The 20,573-nt window shown below is 47.7% G+C and overlaps 1 protein-coding gene and 1 non-coding gene across 2 annotated transcripts in view; both read left to right on the top strand.

Moving 5' to 3' along the window:
• Nucleotides 1-13,410, top strand: part of CASS4 (Cas scaffold protein family member 4) — a 32,654-nt gene extending 19,244 nt beyond the window's left edge. Inside the window, exons 3-7 of the mRNA XM_066235201.1 lie at nucleotides 3,413-3,511; nucleotides 5,489-5,569; nucleotides 6,454-7,761; nucleotides 8,655-8,732; nucleotides 12,288-13,410. Coding sequence (XP_066091298.1) covers nucleotides 3,413-3,511; nucleotides 5,489-5,569; nucleotides 6,454-7,761; nucleotides 8,655-8,732; nucleotides 12,288-12,698 — 1,977 coding nt within the window. The 3' untranslated portion in view covers nucleotides 12,699-13,410. The remainder of the gene's footprint in view (nucleotides 1-3,412; nucleotides 3,512-5,488; nucleotides 5,570-6,453; nucleotides 7,762-8,654; nucleotides 8,733-12,287) is intronic.
• A 6,731-nt stretch (nucleotides 13,411-20,141) lies between these two features.
• TRNAS-GCU (transfer RNA serine (anticodon GCU)) lies at nucleotides 20,142-20,217 on the top strand. The gene has a single exon. It is a non-coding gene; the product is annotated as a tRNA-Ser (tRNA).
• Nucleotides 20,218-20,573: the final 356 nt, after the last annotated feature.

Below are 20,573 nucleotides of genomic sequence, written 5' to 3'. Positions count from 1 at the left end.
ATTGCTTTCTCATATGTGCCTTGACCGTGGGCCTTCACCAGAATAACCCCTTGCTCGAGCCAGCGACCTTGTGTCCAAGACGGTGAGCTTTGCTCAAACCCGATGAGCCCGTGCTCAAGCCGGCGACCTCAGAGTTTCGAACCTGGGTCTTCCGCATCCCAGTTCGACGCTCTGTCTACTACTGTGTTACCACCTGGTCAGGCGACATACGCAGTTTTTAAAAATAGAAATTAAAAAAAAAAAAAGAGGAAAAGAAGCACTCAGTAAATGCAGAATGAAAGAAAAAATTTTAAAGAAGAAAGGAATTTAAACAAAAAGGGAAAAAGATAATAATGTACTGTTTTCCCCAAACCCTGGCCTTCATGAGGTGTTAAGAATGCAGAACAGATTTGCAAGGTCTTCGGTCACAGCGGGCATTTCCTGCCAGCGTGCCCTTTGCTTTCAGCTCAAATGACACATTCCATCTGACCACAGCTCTGGGCAGAGGTCCTGACTAGGTCTGTGTCCAGGGACGTCCGCTCCGGCTGTACGTGCTGGGGCTCAGGCACGTCGCAGTCGTGACACAGGCCTCCTTCGCGCCAGCTTCCAACAGCACCTTCTAACGGGAAGGTGATTCCTTGCAAGATTGTGAATTCTTCAGATTTCCTAACTCCCTGGGCTGCCAGGCAGACAACTAGACAGCTGTCCCACGGGACAGCTGCCTCTGGCTACAAACACCAGGAGGCTGGCTGTGCCTCCTGCAGCGGGTCCCGGGGGGGGGGGGGGGGGGTGGACCCTAAGTCGCTTTTCTAGAGCAGCTGGCCCGAACCTCAAACCCCGGCCTGGCGTGCTCAGCTGCCGTCTGGGCAGCTGGCTCAGAGCCTCGCTGCTGGCTCCTCCGGGAAGAACAAGTGGCCTTAGCCGAAGTTAATCTGAGTTTCTTTTCAAGGCGACGAAAGAAAACAAAACAAAACAAAAAACAGAAGCCGGCCCTGGCCAGTTGGCTCAGCGGTAGAGCGTCGGCCTGGCGTGTGGGGGACCCGGGTTCGATTCCCGGCCAGGGCACATAGGAGAAGCGCCCATTTGCTTCTCCACCCCTTCCTTCCTTCCTCTCTGTCTCTCTCTTCCCCTCCCGCAGCCAAGGCTCCATTGGAGCAAAGATGGCCCGGGCACTGGGGATGGCTCCTTCGCCTCTGCCCCAGGCGCTAGAGTGGCTCTGGTCGCGGCAGAGCGACGCCCCGGAGGGGCAGAGCATCGCCCCCTGGTGGGCAGAGCTTCGCCCCTGGTGGGCGTGCCGGGTGGATCCCGGTTGTGCGCGTGCAGGAGTCTGTCTGACTGTCTCTCCCCGTTTCCTGCTTCAGAAAAATACAAAAAAAAAAAAAACCAGAAGCCATTTCCCCCTCCCTAAAAGGAAAACCGGAGGGGGGGGGAGAATGACCACAGTTCACCAGCCATCCCTACCATCCAGCACCCCAGTACGCTGCTCAGTAAACATTTGTTGAGTGGATGGATCAACTAGATACAACACAAGGCTTCATCACCATGGACTTCAACTTCTAGACAGACACCTGGTATACCAGGGAAGATGCGTTTACTATCTCCTCAGAGAAGGGTCAGGGCAGTAACTGCAAGATTTGTCCTTGACGCTCAGTCTGTCAGCGATTGGCACCCCGGTTCGTGTAGGCTGTGGCTACCAGGCCAAAACCACAGCGACCGCCGGGGAATTCTGAAAGCGGGGGCCCCTCGTCACTCCAATAGAGTGAGCTGGACCCAGTAAAACACCCGGGAACTTTTCTACCTTTTATTCCTGCAGAAGTTCCCTCTGTGGCTGCTCTGTCTACCTTTCTGTTCCTTCCGCCACCACCCACCTTTTTTTATTGCCTTCTCTGTGCTTAGAGGTGTTGTAGAGCCCCTCTGTGACTCAGGAATCCGCAGTCCTGGTGCACTTGGCTTGTGGGGCAGCCACGACCATGCTGGGAGGTCAGAAGCATCATTACACCCCTCTGTGTGTTTCTTCCTCTGTATCGTGAGAGCGGGGGGGGGGGGGGGGGCGAACCCTGTCTAAGGTCACCTCCATTTGTACTGGTTGGTGATTTTTAAGTAATTTTGCTGTTTCTTCTACTACAAGAAGGAAGGAACAGATAATCAGTTAGGAATCTTCCGATCCCAGAGCAAGCCTATATACATCAGGTCCCTGCTTGCATAATGCACTGGTTAATCCGGCTTCTGAGGCTGCCCAGGAAATAACTCCCTGAGAAGAAGCAGTTGTTGCGAAAACAAGACAAGTCCACGAGCTCCGAGCTGTTTTCCAGCAGGTGGGTTCCAGTCTTGGAACATGGCCAGGGAGACCTGTTCGACAGACTTCCCTTCTACCTGGGTCAACTGTCTCTAGATTAAAGTTGGCCAAGCATTTAAAACCAAGATGACAGAGACATGTCACTTTTCTCACACTGTCCTAACCGAGGAGCTTGTGTGTCAGCATCCGACGTCTCCGTGGCTGGAAGGGACCCTCTGTGGCTCCCTAGATTAGAGCAACCCTTCATTTTACAAATGAGGAAACTGATTCCTAGGAAGGTGAAAAGGCCCATCCAGGGTCACATGGCTGATAAACAAGAGATTAAAGCTTCCTTGTTGTGCCTGCGTGTCTGTCTGCTTTTCTAGACTGCCAACGCCCAAGGGCAGAGCCCTCAGCACGCCATTGACTTTCCTTGATCCGACTCTGGCAACACTGTCTACTCTTTGCATTCAATGTCTGATTGAGGTTTAACCTACAGCTCCTAAGAGTACACACAGCTCAATGATTAAGATTCAGAGCAGAAAACAGAAGAAAGCAAATATGCATGAGCCCCTCATGCCTGTTCCCGGTCATTTCCCCCCTGGGTAACCACTGTCTTGAGCTTTGTTTTACTTTTTATTCCAACTTCCTTAATACAATAAACTGGCCTGGCTTTTTTTTTTTTTATCACCAAATACAGACATATTTGATTTTGGTTTAAATTCAAAGAAGGGACTTTTTCATGTTTCAAGCAAAGAGGGTCAGATTTCCTAAGGCAATTGCTCTCGGACCCACTAGTTCATGATCTGGAGTTTCCTCCTACCCCCTCTAAACCTGTTAAAACCACTCTTCTCAGATACATTGTTTTCCAAGCAACACTGGGCATTCTGTTTTTGTTTTTTTTTAACACTGGGCATTTTTGAGCTGGTTTCCTTCCACCTGAAATCCACACACAGAAAAGTCCCTTCGCTCCTTAAAGGGTGTCCCTGTGGCATGGGTGACCCACAGAGTCACATACGTAAACAAAACGGGGCTGGGGTCAGAGGGGAGCAGTCATCCATGGAACAGCATTTGAGATGGCTCAGAGGCGCGAGAAAACTTGGTGTGTTGGAATACACCAGTGACGTTTCCTTTCCCTCGCTTCTTGTCCTCCCCAAGGCTCTCTTCCCGATTCCCAGACCTGCTCAGCCCTCGCCTGCCCTGCCCTCCCAGCTGTATGACGTGCCTGTCCAGAGCCGTGGCTCCCCAGCCCTGAAGGTGAGCCTTGATCCTGGCCCTGAGTGTGGGGCGCTCAGTGTCACACAGATGTGACATTTCAATGCTACCCATGGACAACTTCTGCAGCATGTCTATTCCTGGCTCCAAAGGACACATCACCACTCAGAAGCCAGCTTTGTGCCTGGGGAGCCTACACTTGCTCAGGGGAATATCATGACTGTTTGAATGCTGAATATTTTTAAATCTTTTACTTGTCATTTGTAATAGTTTATATCTATGCATGCACGTGCACACACATATGCATATACACAGGTGTGAATTCTTAGGAATAATACTTTGAAGGATATACAGGCTGGGGCAAACGTAGGTTTACAGGTGTAAGTACCTGAGACACAGAGTTTCTCCTTGTGTGATTATTTATTTAGTATTGTATCATTTTCCATACCGACAACTGTTAACCTACGTTTGCCCCACCCTGTACATCACAGCCTTAATGTCACCATCAGTTATCTTAACATCGACTACCTCTGGGGGATGAAATTTTAGGTGTTTTTAAACTTACTTGTAGGTCACTGGTGCATTGAATTTGTAAGACAGGCTTCATGTAATCAGAGAACAAACTTCACTCACTTCCTAGCCCATCCAGACTGTTCTGTGGCTACGTCCTCTCCCGTTCCGTCCGTGGTACGGAGCCGCCGCCTGGAGCTTAACTGAGCCTGCTGCCCGGCCCAGTGCCCAGACTCTGTGGTTAGAGGTCTGAGTGGGGCCCTCTCCAAACTCCAGCTTTTTCTCTCCTTTGCAAAACCTGTCTTGGTGCTCCCTCACCTCACTTTGGAGCATAGGACTTGTCACATCTAAAATATCTATTTTCTAATTGCTGCACCAAAAAAAAAAAAAATGAGTATTATCTGTATAGCCACGATGTCTTTTGCTCACTACTGGGTGGAGACATGTCATCTGGCTTGGTGTCTATAGTTAGTAGGTACTCGGTAAAAATTTGCAAGAGGAATACATGAGTAATAAGCCCAGGAAAACTTCCACTAGGAAAACAGAGAAGAAAGACAGAGGACACGGCCCTGACCGGTAGCTCGGTCAGTAGAGCACCGTCCCAATATGCCAAGTTTGTGGGTTCAATCTCTGGTCAGGGCACACACAAGAATCAACCAATGAATGCATAAATAAGTGGAACAACAGGCCCTGGCCGGTTGGCTAAGCGGTAGAGCGTCGGCCTAGCGTGCTGAGGACCCGGGTTTGATTCCTGGCCAGGGCACACAGGAGAAGCGCCCATTTGCTTCTCCACCCCTCCGCCGCGCTTTCCTCTCTGTCTCTCTCTTCCCCTCCCGCAGCCAAGGCTCCATTGGAGCAAAGATGGCCCAGGCACTGGGGATGGCTCCTTGGCCGTTGCCCCAGGCGCTAGAGTGGCTCTGGTCGCAACATGGCGACGCCCAGGATGGGCAGAGCGTCGCCCTCTGGTGGGCAGAGCGTCGCCCCATGGTGGGCGTGCCGGGTGGATCCCGGTCGGGCGCATGCGGGAGTCTGTCTGACTGTCTCTCCCTGTCTCCAGCTTCAGAAAAATGAAAAAAAAAAAAAAAAAAAAGTGGAACAAATCAATGTTTCTCTTTCTCTCACTTCCTTTCTCTCTAAAAATCAATCAATAAATAAAAATTAACAAAAAAGAAAGATAAAGGACATATGAAGCCCAGTCTCATTTAGAGGCTGACTTACAGGTGGCAATGAACACCATTTTTAACTCAGGCAACCACAGTTCATTCTGTCTGTCTACACCTTGTCGCCCATTTGGTTGAGAAGCATCTTTGTATTGCACAGCGTCCACCGTTGGAAAGATACCCACTGCAGCACATACACGTCCACCACAGAGCACCATGACTGAAAACCCCCAAATCCTCCATGATTTGTGTTCTCATTTGGGAAGAAACGCTGGTGTGGGAGAGTTTGTGATGGTTAGCCTTCAGGAAGGAAAAACCCACAATGTCCCTCTTTGCGGTCTTTCCCCAGGAGCCAGAGAAGCAGCAGTTATACGATGTACCCGCCAGCCCCCAAAGGGCAGGATGCCGTCCCCCGGCCTGCCAACCCAATGTAAGTAGGACCCAGTGCTGAGATTTGACTCTCTGAAAACCTACACATCCTCTGGGACATTTATTAGCTTGATCAAAATGTGCCGTGCAAGTTCTTCGGGGCAGATCTAATTTCCCTCGAGACCCCTCGCTGCGCTGGTGTTCAGGAACAAGACAGCTTGTGTGGCTGGGATAAGTCCTCTCGCTTCTCCAGCCTCTGTTTCCATTCCAGACTCATGGTGAGCATGAGATGGTCCCTGTAAGGGACCCAGCGCAGGGCTGGGCCCAGAATAGGAGTCAGCAGACCTTTGATAAATGCTTCTTATTATCGTAGACCTCCGAGGTGCGTTGTGTTAAAGTAAGTTTTTATTTGTACTCAGGGGAAATGCCTTCATTTGAAATCTGTGTCCTCCATGTTTACCCGTGGATCCTGTCACATGTATACAATAGATATATGTATGGCCAAGGTTACCAGGGAAGGCCTTGCAGAAGAGAGGACATCTCAGCAGCGTCCCAAGGGAGGCACAAGCGTTTGTTAGATGGAAAGGAAAGGGTTGGGAGGGCATTTAGAGCAGGGGGACCAATTTGGGCGAAATTAAATAGCACGGTGTGAGGTGAGCATTCTGAATTCAGGGAAAGGTGACCAGCCTGGGCAGCTGGATCTGCAGGGAGGGCGGTGGCTGGCGAGGCGGGGAAACATGATGGGAGTGGGAAGGAGAGAGGCTCAGAAGGAGAGTAGGAGTGGACTGTCATTGCCTTGAGTGACAATGGCAATGGGGAGCCCCTGAAGAAGCTGGGGTATGGGAGTGACCACCAGCAGTGTCCAGCACCTAAGGTCCTCAAATGAGTGGCTCACACCTCTCTTTATTGCTACTAAACTGGGGGATTTTGTGTGCTTCTCTACAGAGGCAGAGTGTCCCTGTGACATCAACAATTACCTTAAGGAGAGCCTGCTACAAAACATTACCAAACCCCCAGAAATCGGAATGGATTTATGATACCCCAGTGTCTCCAGAAAAAACTGATGTAAGAAATACATCCCTAACCAGCGTTGTGGAAGAACCGAGGCCCCACGTGCTCCCTGGTTATATGTCCAGTTTCCACAGTCCTCCCAGTGGCAGAACAAGGTCCCTCGCTCCACACCCGCGTGAAAGTGTGCCCACGCAGAAAAAGCTCAGCCTCCCAGAGATTCCTGCATGTCACTTGCCAGCACCCAGGGACTCCTTCCCTTTGGAGGAAGGTGTCAGCTACAGGGTTCCTTCAAACTTTCTGATTCCCCGAGTGGCACAGCAGAACACAAAGCCAAACATTTACGACATCCCTAAAGCTATGCCAGGTGTCCCTCGGCCTGTAAAAGAACTGGGAACCACCAGTGTAAAAGAGAATGCCATGGACCATGCCTGCTCATGGCTGTCCAGACAGGCCACGTGGCTGTCTCCGGAGCCGGACAGATTATCCGTCAACAGCTCTGACAGCAGAGGCAGCGTCGTGTCCTCCTGCTCCTCCACATCCACCGACTCGTCGTCCAGCTCCTGCTCGGAGGAGTCAGCAAAGGAGCTGTCCTTGGACCTGGGCTTGGCCAAAGAGATGGTGATGTCTCTGCAGGACAAGGTGGCCAGTTCCGTCGCAGGCCTGATGCTCTTCGTAAGCAGGAAGTGGAGGTTCAGAGACTATCTCGAGGACAACATTGACATGATCCGCAGGGCCACCGACCACATCGAAGAATCTTTGAGAGAATTTCTGGATTTTGCCCGCGGGGTCTGTGCGGCCGCCTGTCACCTCACGGACAGTAACCTTCAGGCCAGAATTAGGGATCAGCTACAGAGGGTCTCCAACTCCTACCAGGTCCTGCTTGAAACCAAGGAAAGCCTGGATGGCTGCAACTGGTCCCTGGAAGTCCTCGCGACAGACAAAGTCCAAAACAGCCTGGATGACCTCGAGAGGTTTGTCATGGCGGCGCGGATGGTTCCAGAAGACATCAAGAGGTTTGCCTCCATCATCATCGCCAATGGGAGGCTCCTTTTCAAGCAGAACTGTGAAAAGGAAAAGACTGTGCAGTTGACCCCAACTGCAGAATTTAAGCTTGCAAAACGCATCCAGCTTCCTCAAAGGGAAACTGAATCATACCAAAGGAATGCTCCTTTCACTAAACAAAGGGAAAGTGAACACCCCCCCAAACTGCTAAAGAAAACTTGGACGAATATCTGTGAAAAGGTGAATTCAGAGTTCTGAGTGGTACAATATATATAAACGGGCTTAGTCGCCAGTGAGTTAGATGCCGAGGCTCTTTCAATAATAGGTTTGGGGAGACACTGATTCCACTTTGCAAAAAAACAAAATTCATGAAAGTAAAATTCTAGATGAAATCTTATTAATAAGATAAGTATTTTAACATTAAGACAGATGGGATGCCTTCTGGAAATTTAGGGGTTTGGGTTTTACCTCTGACACTAAGATTAGAAAGAATCTTAAAGGCTTTTGCAACCCATTCTTTGAGCAGATTTCTTAAGCTCACCATCAGGTTTTCTTGCACTTTTGAAAGTTACACATTTAGTCATTGTCAGTGTGTTTCTTAGAAACAGAGAAGAGGAAGTGTCAACAATCTTCCGAATTGTGTGTGGTCTGAGCCACCTCCACACTCTAGTCATTTTAGAAAAGCTTTGCTGCATGAGTTCGGATACTAAAAAGAGAACCTTTAGTTCAAGAATTGCAAGACTCGGGAGGCACAGCAGGTCACCTGGGGGCTGTGTCACAGAGATAATGTGGCACCTTTGGGCTTAGTCTTGGCATCTTGGTATTCTGCTAAATGCCATGTAGTATAAGAGCTTAACATACTCTAGATGAGCTGGAGACTGAACTATTTTTCATTTCCCAATTAAGCATACACACACCCACACACGTATATAACCTGTGTGTCATGATGTTAGCCCATATTGGTAGACACAACTTAGCCCCTGGGTGGCCCAAGTGTCCTTTGCAGAAAAAGGCAACAGTACTCAGAACCAAAACATAAAGAGAAATGCTCAGATTTTTAACATGGAATTACACAGTCATCCAGTTGTGTAAAAACAAGTCAAGGGGTAATTCGAAGGGACTGTGTTTTTCAGAAGTCGCCTGACCTGGAAGAGAAAGGAAAACCCATCTTGGAACAAAGGTTGGATGAGCACAAAACCTTAGCAGCTCAGGTAAGCGAGAATGCTCGCCCTCCTATACTTCTGACTCAGAGACTTTATCCCCAGAGATGGTTTCTGCTATCAATAATTCAATGTGATAGCCATGACCCCCGGGGAAGGGGATTTGTTTTTTTGTAATGGTTTTTCCCAGGGGTCCCCAAACTACGGCCCGTGGGCCACATGCGGCCCCCTGAGGCCATTTATCCGGCCCCCGCCGCACTTCCGGAAGGGGCACCTCTTTCATTGGTGGTCAGTGAGAGGAGCATAGTTCCCATTGAAATACTGGTCAGTTTGTTGATTTAAATTTACTTGTTCTTTATTTTAAATATTGTATTTGTTCCTGTTTTGTTTTTTTTACTTTAAAATAAGATATGTGCAGTGTGCATAGGGATTTGTTCATAGTTTTTTTTTATAGTCCGGCTCTCCAACGGTCTGAGGGACAGTGAACCCCTGGTTTTTCCTTTTTACAGTAGAAGGAACCCTGGCAATGAACAAGTCCAGTGAGTCTCAGGATGAGGAATGTGATGATGATGATGATGATGATGATGATGATATTGAAGATGATGATGATGATGATTGACTTGAGAGAGAGAGAGGAAGGGGGAGAGAGAAACATGATTAGTTGTTCCACCTATTTATGCATTCATTGATAGATTCTTGTATGTGCCCTGAACAGGGATTGAACCTGCAACCTTGGTGTATCAGGATGATGCTCTAAGCCAGGGCAGGAACATGACCTTTTAACCATTCATCAAATAATGTCAGGTGCTCTACAAACCTGCCATGTGTAGTGCTGACATCACAGTGAATACCACCAGTTGGCATTCCCTTTGGCATTCTCTTTTAAGGCTTCTGATTACAATTGAAAGGCAATTTGGTTTAGGGTTTGTGTATCTTCAACACTTTTTGACACTTTTTTTTTTCTTAAGCAAAGATGTAATTATTGTGCTTATTTTTATGGATTACTTTTTCTTGGTAGCAAATAAACAATAGTTTTCCAGTTACCAGTTTTAAAAGTTTCCTTTAAATTAATATAAGTGGATGCATTTAAAGGCAAAGATGAAGCAAGTCAACATTAAAAGGAAGGCAGAAAGGTTGTAACTTGTGAAGGTTTTTGCTTAATAACTGAAGCCTGGGAAGCAGTGAACCAGGTCAGCCCTGGCTGTGGGGGGGAGAGGTAGGGGGAAGAGAGGGTCAAAGATGTCAATCAAATAGACAGGACCATTTGCCTTCTCAGAAACAAACTAGAATGAAACTCATGCCTTCTGATACTCAGCTTCCCAAACTTCAAACAGCACTTTTGGGGCCTGCCGGATTGCTGAAAGTCATGCTATTTTGTTCAACATGAAGTATGCCTTAGATTAGTGCCACTCAAACTCGAGAGTATATCACAGTTCCCTGTATGGCTTCTTAAAACCTAGAGGCCCTACTCCTCGTTTCTGATTCAGTGGATCTGGGTGGGACTAAGAATTTCTTTTCTAACAAGTTCTCCATGAAGCTGCTATAGCTGGTCCATGGACCACACTTAGGAAGCCACTGCATCAAGCTGACAGTACTTCGGCGGGGTGGGAGCACCATTGACCATTAGGAGACAGTTCTCCACGGTGTGGATGCACACTCAGCACCCCTGTCCCTGCCCTCTGACTGCTTCAGTGCTCCCTAGTCAATGTGAGTGACAGATAACTAGAAATATCTCCACACATTTCCAACCCCCCAGAATAAGGGTCATGGCGCATTTTTTCTTTACCTTCAGTTAACACTTTCAAGCTAAGATGCTGACATTCCAATGCCTAGATTGTTGCTTCTCATTCCAGCCTCTGCTGCATCTTTCTCATACTGCCCCAGAGATCCATCTCTATCAGCACCCTGATCTTTTCTTTTCTTTCTTTCTTTTTTTTTTTTTTTTTTTTTTTTTTTGTATTTTTCTGAAGCTGGAAACAGGGAGAGACAGTCAGACTCCCGCATGCGCCCGACCGGGATCCACCCGGCACGCCCACCAGGGGTGACGCTCTGCCCACCAGGGGGCGATGCTCTGCCCCTCCGGGGCGTTGCTCTGCCGCGACCAGAGCCACTCTAGCGCCTGGGGCAGAGGCCACAGAGCCATCCCCAGCGCCCGGGCCATCTTTGCTCCAATGGAACCTTGGCTGCAGGAGGGGAAGAGAGAGACAGAGAGGAAGGGGGGGTGGAGAAGCAAATGGGCACTTCTCCTATGTGCCCTGGCCGGGAATCGAACCCAGGTCCCCCACACGCCAGGCCGACGCTCTACCGCTGAGCCAACCGGCCAGGGCCACCCTGATCTTTTCTTTACTTCACCTATCTTAGTCCGTTTTGCTGCTATAACAAAGGCCTGTAGATGGAATGGCTTATAAACAACAGAAATTTATTTAACACAGTTCTGAAGGCCAGAAGTTTGAAATCAGGCTCCCAACATGGTCAGGTCCTGGTGATGGCTGTCTTCCCGGTTGCAGACTGTCTTCTTACTGTGCCCTCATGTGGCAGAGAGCAGAGAGTGGGAGCAAGCTCACTGTGATTCCTACAGGGCTCTAATCCCCATCCATGGGGGCCACACCCACATGACCTCATTACATCCTTAAAGGCCCTACCTCCCCATGCCTTCATATTGTTTTTTATTTGTTTGTTTTTATTGTGGCTTCATATTGGAGGGTAAAGTTTCAACAAGTGAATTTTGGGAGGACACAGTCAGACCATAACACTGTCTGAGTGCTACTGGGTTGTGTGTTTTGAGGTCATAGGTCAATGAGAAAGTGGCAGTTTAATGGCAAGAATGAGTTTCAGACTTCACTGACTTGGCGTAGACCTCCAGATCTTTATTTTGTTTGTTGAATGACTGTAGGAAGCATCTTTTCTTCACGAAGCTTCAGTCTCCTCATCTCTAACCTAACAGTGGGGCTTTCGATTGTTGCCCAAAGTGGTTTCCACTAAGTTCGATGCTGAGAATCTTTCCATGGTGGGGAGATTTGGGGGCAGACACTGGGTCCATATTCCAGGAAGTAAAATTCATAAAAGTAAAATCCTAGATGAAACCTTATTAGCAAACAAGAGAAATATTTTAATATTAAGGCAGGGAGGTCAGTTTCGATTTCTTCTGAAAGTTTCTGAGGTTCAGGTTTCTCTCTGATGCTGGTGAAGGAAAGGATTTTTTAAATTCTTTAAAATCAGTTCTTTAAGGAAATGTTTTCATCTCACCATCAAGTTTTCTTTAGTTTTTGAAAGCTATAAATGTCATTGTCAATGTGTTTCTTAGAATGGGCTTCTAATGGTTTGTTGAAAGAGTTGAATAAGATTTTATATCTTTGTGTAAAATGTGTAAGATTATATATAATGCAATATATACAATTATATATATATTATAGTTTTTATATAGCAGAGCTTTGAAACATTAATGTTAATTTGTTAGGCGAATGTTGCAGGGTGGGGATTTCCAAACAAAATTGCACTTTTTCTTATGAAAAGTCTCCCCAAATGAGCAAAAATGGGGAAAAAAAAGAGCCATGCACAGCCTATTGATGGAATCCATCCATTTACTGTTTTCTTCCCCTTCTCTAGACTCCGAGCTCCCCTGTGCCCAGACCTGTGGGTCACCAGGGTCCCGAGAAGAAGGTCCGCCTCTCGGAGCACTGCCGACTCTATTTCGGGGCGCTCTTCAAAGCCATCAGCGTCTTTCACGGCAGCCTCAGCCACAGCCAGCCCCCGGAGATCTTCATCGCGCAGAGCAAGCTGGTCATCATGATAGGGCAGAAGCTGGTGGACACGCTGTGCAAGGAGACCCAGGACAGGGACGTACGCAACGAGATCCTCTGTGGCAGCAGTCACCTCTGCAGCCTGCTCAAGAACCTGGCTCTGGCCACAAAGCACGCTGTGCTCAAGTACCCAAGCCCCGAAGCCCTGCAGCATCTCCAGGCCGAGGCCGAGAAGCTGGAAGAACACACACGGCACTTCAGAGGGATGCTGGAATGAGCCTCCCTCCCTCCCTTCTGTGTGACTCTGGCTTGTGGGGAAAAGCCAGCCTGGAGATACACATGCCAGTGGAGGTAGCCATGTGCCCCAAACCTGTATTACCAAGTGCCTAGGCACCCCCAGGACATGGAGAGAGATGGGTGTTGAGTAAGGACCTTGCTAATTATTTATCATGTCAGGTCAGTGTATGAAGTGACACTGTAGAAACCAATTTTAATATTGGTTAAATTTGTGCCTGTTTTTAGTGCATTCATTCAATACTTACTTATTTATTGGGCACTGACTCTATGTCAATTTCTAGGTGCTACACATGTAAATTAGACAGAAACCTTGCCCTCAGGGAGCTTACAATCCAGTGGGGAGACAGACTATAAAGTGACAGAGAAATGCATCTACAGTGTTTCAGGTGCTGGGAGAAAATAAAGTAGGGGAGGAGAAGAGATTTATTTTCAAATGAGTAATTTCTGTGCATCTGCTAAATAAGGTAATAAGTATGTTATTTTAGATTGAATGAATTCTGTGAAATTGGTACAAATTATGTATCTGTGTCTTACACCAAATATATATTTATATTTGCTATTTTGTCTTCACCGAGTGAAAGATGCATATTATACGTACTTGCAACATAGCATGTTCTGTTGGGTTCTCTATTAATTTATTGTGTACATTATAGATTCTCTGTTGGTAAATTCAGGATGCTCAATCAGCAAAAGCTGACACCTTAATCATTATGATATTACCATTTACAATATTATGTAAATATCATGAAACATCCTTTTCAGCGATGCTTTCCTCAGAAAAGTCTTTGAGCTGTGCTACCTCGGTTCCAGTACCAAAGGAAAGCCTCCAGTGTTTACCTTTATTATTCAAATACTTCCCTCCAAAAGTGTGCAGAGGGGTGCAGTAGAGGCCAAGGGCTCACGCGCAAGGCTAGCAGGCAAAAGCAAAGCCATCACTCATCATGGTCCAGGCAGGAAGTGTGGTGAGGGCAGGATACCCCTCTCCAGGCACAGATCTAAAAGTGGCTCGGAGCTCCCTCGTGTCAAACCACCTCCTCTTCTTCTAGCAGCTGGGTCTTTAGCTCATGTTGCTATGGTTACATCATCTCTACTTTACTTCAAGTGAAGGTTCATGTTCCTAGATGCATCTTGGCCACAAAACACCTTTGCCTGGAAAAAGCATCTTTCGGCTGGACATCGCCTGAAATGGAATCAGGTTCAGTTCCTATCTGCTGCTCTGCACTTAGTAGGTGCTTTTAGATATTTGGCTGCTGGGAAACTGGTTATCTTCACTGTTGGTCTCAGAGTTCTGGAAGGAGCCTCCTCGGTGAGGCCTGGTTCTCTACACCACCTTCTCTGAACAGCTTTGACCCTCATTAGTCAGGACTCCTGTTACAAGTAATCAAAAACCGTATCTAATCCCTGTTAAGCAGTAAAGGAAATTTACAGACTCCAGTATCCTAAAATCATCCAGGAGCTGACTGGCTTCAGGACCAGCTGGTTTTGGGTGCTCCAAAACCACGAGGCCCAGTTTCTTAGTCCCACTTACTCCAAGTCGGGGGTAGTCAACCTTTTTATACCTACCGCCCACTTTTGTATCTCTGTTAGTAGTAAAATTTTCTAACTGCCCACCGGTTCCACAGTAATGGTGATTTATAAAGTAGGGAAGTAACTTTACTTTATAAAATTTATAAAGCAGAGTTACAGCAAGTTAAAGCATATAATAATAATTACTTACCAAGTACTTTATGTAGGATTTTTGCTCAGTTTGGCAGAATAAATCTTTATAAAACAACTTACTATAGTTAAATCTATCTTTTTATTTATACTTTGGTTGCTCCGCTACCGCCCACCATGAAAGCTGAAATGCCTACTAGTGGGCAGTAGGGACCAGGTTGACCACCACTGCTCTAAGTTAATGCTCATGATTGCAAGGTGGCAGCCCCAGGTTGTACCCTTCTTGGTTTGTGGCCAGAAAAGAAGAGAGACTTGATTCTGCTTGGACTGTCTTAGATTGGGTACTTACCCCTCAAAGCTTCATGGTGAGCAGGGCATGAAATGCCCAATTGGACCTGGACCTGGAATTCACCCCCTCCCTACACACACACACACACACACACACACACACACTCCCACACTCACACACACACACGTCCGGAGAAAGGAAAAGAGATGTCTTTGGCAACAGCTGTGAAATGTCTGAGATTTTCCCTTCCTTCAAATTAACGTTAGCCTGCTACTGTTTCATGGATGCAGACAGAAGACGTGAGATTCTGGGGTCAGAGACTATGTGGGGATCCCCAAGACCACCCCCAGATCCACGAGAAGGATTCACAGTGCTCAGTGCAGTCAGACTCACGGCCATGATCTATCACAGTGAAAGGATACAGGAAGGGAAAAGGCAGTGGGGTGAGTGCAGAGGAGACCAGGCTCAAGCGGCCAAGAGCCCTCTCCCAGTGGCTGCACAGGACACCCTTTCTTTCCGCCAATAATGAGTTGTGACAACACACAGGAAATGTTGCCATCCAGGAAGCTCATGACAGCCTCAGTACCCAGGGTTTTTTGGGGGAGCTGATCCTGTGGGCAGCCCCTGAGGGGCAGGCACCAAAATTCAAGACTCTCAGAAGGAAAGCAGGTATTTGGCACAAGTCACATCATTTGTACAAACAGTTTAGGCACACTGAGCCGTTCTTATCCACTCTGGGGATCATGGGAACCCAAACCCAAGGTTTTTTGTTTTTTTTTGCATTTTTCTGAAGCTGGAAACAGGGACAGACAGTCAGACAGACTCCCACATGCGCCCGACCGGGATCCACCCGGCACACCCACCATGGGGCTACACTCTGCCCACCAGGGGGCGATGCTCTGCCCATCCCGGGCGTCGCCATGTTGCGACCAGAGCCACTCTAGCACCTGAGGCAGAGGCCACAGAGCCATCCCCAGCGCCCGGGCCATCTTTGCTCCAATGGAGCCTTGGCTGCGGGAGGGGAAGAGAGAGACAGAGAGGAAGGCGCGGCGGAGGGGTGGAGAAGCAAATGGGCGCTTCTCCTATGTGCCCTGGCCGGGAATCGAACCCGGGTCCTCCGCACGCTAGGCAAACCCAAGTTTTTATACGACAATCAAAGGCCGACCTTGTAAGGATACCCCAATACCCTAACATCCTCCTGAGAATATTAGTCAGGGTTGCTATGGACAAAGGACTTTTATTACAGCATCACAAAAGCTTATGCTTCGGATTAACATTTCTCCACACCCCCTGAAGTCCATGGGCACAAGCAATACTGTGCACATGAGGGATCTGTGTCAAAACCAAAGGACTCTGAGCATAGGAAACCCCGATCTTTTACAACAGGCTCTGTGCACACCTGACCAGGCTTGGCCTCAGAGGAAGATGGTATCTTTATTATGTGAGGCAGCAAAACAAATCTGCCCTTCTGCTGTGAGGGGAGACACACTCTGTCTTCCAAGGGTGTTTGCTACAAAATATCTCTGAAATTATAGTCTAGATTCTAGAACCAAATGCCCTCAATGCCTCTGCTCAGATGTGCAGAAATGAGAGAGAGCCCCAGAGAATTGTGTCCCAACAGGACCCCTTGCAAAGTTGGGAAAGTTGTTGGAAGGAGTGGCCACTCCAGGGAGGCACCAGTATCTTTCCTCCAGTATGCAAAATTGTCTTTTACACAATAGTAATATCAACAGCACTTATATATCAAGCGATTTCTACATTCCAGGCACTGTTTTAATGCTTTAGATGTTTTAACTCATTTAGTCCTTTAGTTCTTTATAAGTGTTATAGTCTCTAATAGGTAATGAACAGGCCCCTATTGGTTTCAGAATACTATATATATTTATTTGTATGTACATAGATAGACATCTCTCTCTCTCTCTCTCTATATATATATATATATATATATATATATATTTTTTTTTTTTTTTGTATTTTTCTGAAGCTGGAAACGGGGAGAGACAGTCAGTCAGACTCCCGCACGCGCCCGACCGGGATCCACCTTGCTCACCCACCAGGGGCGACGCTCTGCCCACCAGGGGGCTATGCTCTGCCCCTCCGGGGCATCGCTCTGCCGCAACCAGAGCCACTCTAGCGCCTGGGGCAGAGGCCAAGGAGCCATCCCCAGCGCCCGGGCCATCTTTGCTCCAATGGAGCCTTGGCTGCGGGAGGGGAAGAGAGAGACAGAGAGGAAGGAGGAGGGGGTGGAGAAGCAAATGGGCGCTTCTCCTATGTGCCCTGGCCGGGAATCGAACCCGGGTCCCCCGCACGCCAGGCCGACGCTCGACCGCTGAGCCAACTGGCCAGGGCCTATATATATTTTTTGAGACAAGTTCAACCAAAGACATTTATTGACCAACTACAAAACCACTGGATTTAAAATCATGAAAACTGCTGCTCTTAGCTCACTGTGTTTCCTTCCCTTTTCTTTTTTAAGACAGCAGTTATGGGATGAGTTTCCACTGATTAATTCAACAGGATAATTACTTCTGAAAAAAATTTTTTTTTATTCAGTGAGAGGAGGGGAGGCAGAGATAGACTCCCACATGTACCCTGACCTGGATCCACCCAGCAAGCCCACTATGGTGTGATGATCTGCCCATCTGGGGCTTGCTCCATTGCTAAGAAACTGAGCTCTTAGCCCCTGAGGTGGAGACCTTGGAGCCATCCTCAGTGCCTGGGGACCAACTTGCTCCAATCAGGCCATGGCCACAAGAGGAGAGAAGGAAGAAAGAGAGTAAGAGAGAAAGAGAGAAGGGGAAAGGGAGGTATGGAGAAGCAGATGGTCTCTTCTCCTGTGTACCCTGACTGGGAATCAAACCTGGGACATCCACATGCCAGGCCAACACTCTACCACTGAACCAACCAACCAACGCCTGAAAAAATTTAAAAAGAGAATATCACATATTTTAGCTTTTAGCATTGTTTTGCTAAGTATTTGTTATTTGGGGGAGGGGACTGTATTTTTTTTTAATGCCCAGAATTCTGTACTGTTTCCTCTCAAGGTATGAAGAGGAAGTGGTGGGCGCTATGTTGGTGGCAGTGGTGGTAGCAACCTGACCTCAATAAAGTAAAATTTCATCAGGAGGATGGAAGTGCCAAGGAGCCTTGTTTCAGAGATCTTCCAGTGTGACAAGCTCTGGGGAGCCATGTTTTCTGATTTTGGTGGCAACTTCTTTATTTTTTTATTTATTTTTTATAAAACATCTTTTAAAAATGTATGTCCTCCCCAGGCCTCCAAAAGCTGACTGTTTGCAAAGTATAAGTATGCCTATTTGTGTAAACTATTTGCTAATGCCCTTTTTTGTTCCATCAGGGGAAGAGTGTCCCTAGAGAGGCAAGGGCCTAGAAGTGAAAGGGCACCTGAGGAAAAGGAGGATTGTTAACGGGGCTGGAGCGAGTCAGGTAGATCAGGGAGAGAAAAGTGGCTGGGAGCCGTGGCCGGGCCAGTTTATATAAGCCCCTTCCACTCCTGGAATATTTTTAAATTGATTGGTTGATTGATTTCAGAGGGGGAGGACAGAGAGAGGTAGAAAGGGGAAGAGATAGAAGAGGGGAAGAGAGACAGAGAGAGAGACACACACATCAATTTGTTGTTCCACTTATCTGTGCATTCACTGGTTGATTCTTGCATGTGCCCTGACCAGGGATGAAACCTGGAACCTTGCCATCTCAGGACAATGCTCTAACCAGCAAGCTACCAGGCCAGGGCTGGAATACTTTTAATATTTCCCTAAAATTACAAATTCAAAGTAAATTTTGTCTTGAATTATCTCAGTAATCGCCTCGATTTTTCTCTTCCTTTTACTTTAACACTCTTTGAGACATTCTTCTAAAAGCAACCTTAAAGGATGTTTATGAAATTCTGAAAGAATCCTTGTTTTTGTGTTTTTTTTCATGCTAACTCTTAAATGAGTTACTCTGCAATGTCAGCTTTTTCCAGACAAAATTTTTTATTTTATTTTATTTTTTATTTTTTTCTGAAGCTGGAAACGGGAGAGACAGTCAGACAGACTCCCGCATGCGCCCGACCGGGATCCACCCGGCACGCCCGGGCCATCTTTGCTCCAATGGAGCCTTGGCTGAGGGAGGGGAAGAGAGAGACAGAGAGAAAGGAGGGGGGGTGGAGAAGCAAATGGGCGCTTCTCCTATGTGCCCTGGCCGGGAATCGAACCCAAGTCTCCGGCACGCCAGGCCGACGCTCTACCGCTGAGCCAACCGGCCAGGGCCCAGACAGAATTTTAAACTGCAGCTATGGAAGAGCACATGGGCAGAGCTCATAGGAAATCAACCTCACACCTAGGTTAGAAGTCTGAAGTAGTTGGGAAACTATTCTAACAGGTTGTAGAAGCATTCCAAGCTCTGGTTCTTAGCCCGGGCCCCAGGAGCCTGTGAATGAAATAGATACATGCATAAAGTGTGGCAAAGTTTCCATTTCCCAATGGATATTTTTCTGGGAATAAATTCAAAGTTTTCATCAAATTCTCCCATAGGCCTGACCAGGCGGTGGCACAGTGGATAGAACGTCGGACTGGGATACGGAGGACCCAGGTTCGAGACCCTGAGGTTGCCAGCTTGAGCGCAGGTTCATCTGGTTTGAGCAAAGCTCACCAGCTTAGACCCAAGGTCACTGGCTCGAGCAAGGAATTACTCGGTCTGCTGAAGGCCCGCGGTCAAGGCACACATGAGAAAGCAATCAATGAACAACTAAGGTGTCACAACGAAAAACTAATGATTGATGCTTCTCATTTCTCTCCGTTTCTGTCTGTCTGTCCCTATCTGCCCCTCTCTCTGATGCTCTGTCTCTGTAAAAAAATTTTTTTAAAATAAAATAAATATTAAAAAAAATATCCAACAGAGGCAATGATGCCAAAAATATTAAGAAATACTGGTTCTGCTTCCCTTCTGTGGTTTCTTTCCTCTTCCTACCCTTCAAATCCACAGCTCGACTGGGGCAACGCTGTCACCAAGGATCCTTGTAAAGGAATATCCGTTATTAGTTCATTCTAACAAAGGCAGCAGAGAAGCTGTTGGGAATGGCACCTGTTTTGAGAGGACAGAACAGCTCAAGTTAAGTAAAGCACAGAATACAGTGCTCCTGACACTGAGTCAGCTCTCGACACAAATTAGCTGTTGATGATGGTAATAAACTATACAAACGTATTCAGCTGTGTATAGTCTGTGGCACAGAGTAGCCTAGAGACCAACAGTCTAAAAGAGGAAACTGAGAGTGTGTGGTGATGGCTGGGGTCGGGAGTGGGGGTTTAGAGGAGAGTATTGGGAGATAAATGGTGATGGACAGAGTCTTGACTTGGGGGCTGGGGGTTGAACACACAATATGGTGTACAGATGATGTGTTACAGATTGTGTACCTGAAACCTGTATAAGTCTGTTAAACCAGTGTCATCCCAATACATTCAATAAAAAGGAAATAAGTAGGCCCTGGCCGGTTGGCTCAGTGGTAGAGCATCGGCCTGCTGTGCTGGAGTCCCGGGTTCGATTCCCAGCCGGGGCACACAGGAGAGGCGCCCATCTGCTTCTCCACCCCGCCCCCTCCTTCCTCTCTGTCTCTCTCTTCCCCTCCCGCAGCCGAGGCTCCACTGGAGCAGGGATGGCCCGGGCGCTGGAGATGGCTCCTCGGCCTCTGCCCCAGGCGCTAGAGTGGCTCTGGTCGCAACAGAGCGACGCCCTGGAGGGGCAGAGCATCGCCCCCTGGTGGGCAGAGCATCGCCCCCTGGTGGGCGTGCCGGGTGGATCCCGGTTGTGCGCGTGCAGGAGACTGTCTGACTGTCTCTCCCCGTTTCCAGCTTCAGAAAAATACAGAGGAAAAAAAAAAAAGAAAAAGGAAATAAGTAAATAAATAAAAGAGGA

This window comes from Saccopteryx bilineata, chromosome 6 (assembly GCF_036850765.1).
Source record: "Saccopteryx bilineata isolate mSacBil1 chromosome 6, mSacBil1_pri_phased_curated, whole genome shotgun sequence".
In the NCBI taxonomy this organism is placed as follows: domain Eukaryota; kingdom Metazoa; phylum Chordata; class Mammalia; order Chiroptera; family Emballonuridae; genus Saccopteryx; species Saccopteryx bilineata.
The sequence above is the reverse complement of the archived record's forward strand: the minus strand, read 5'-3'. Positions and strand labels throughout refer to the sequence as shown.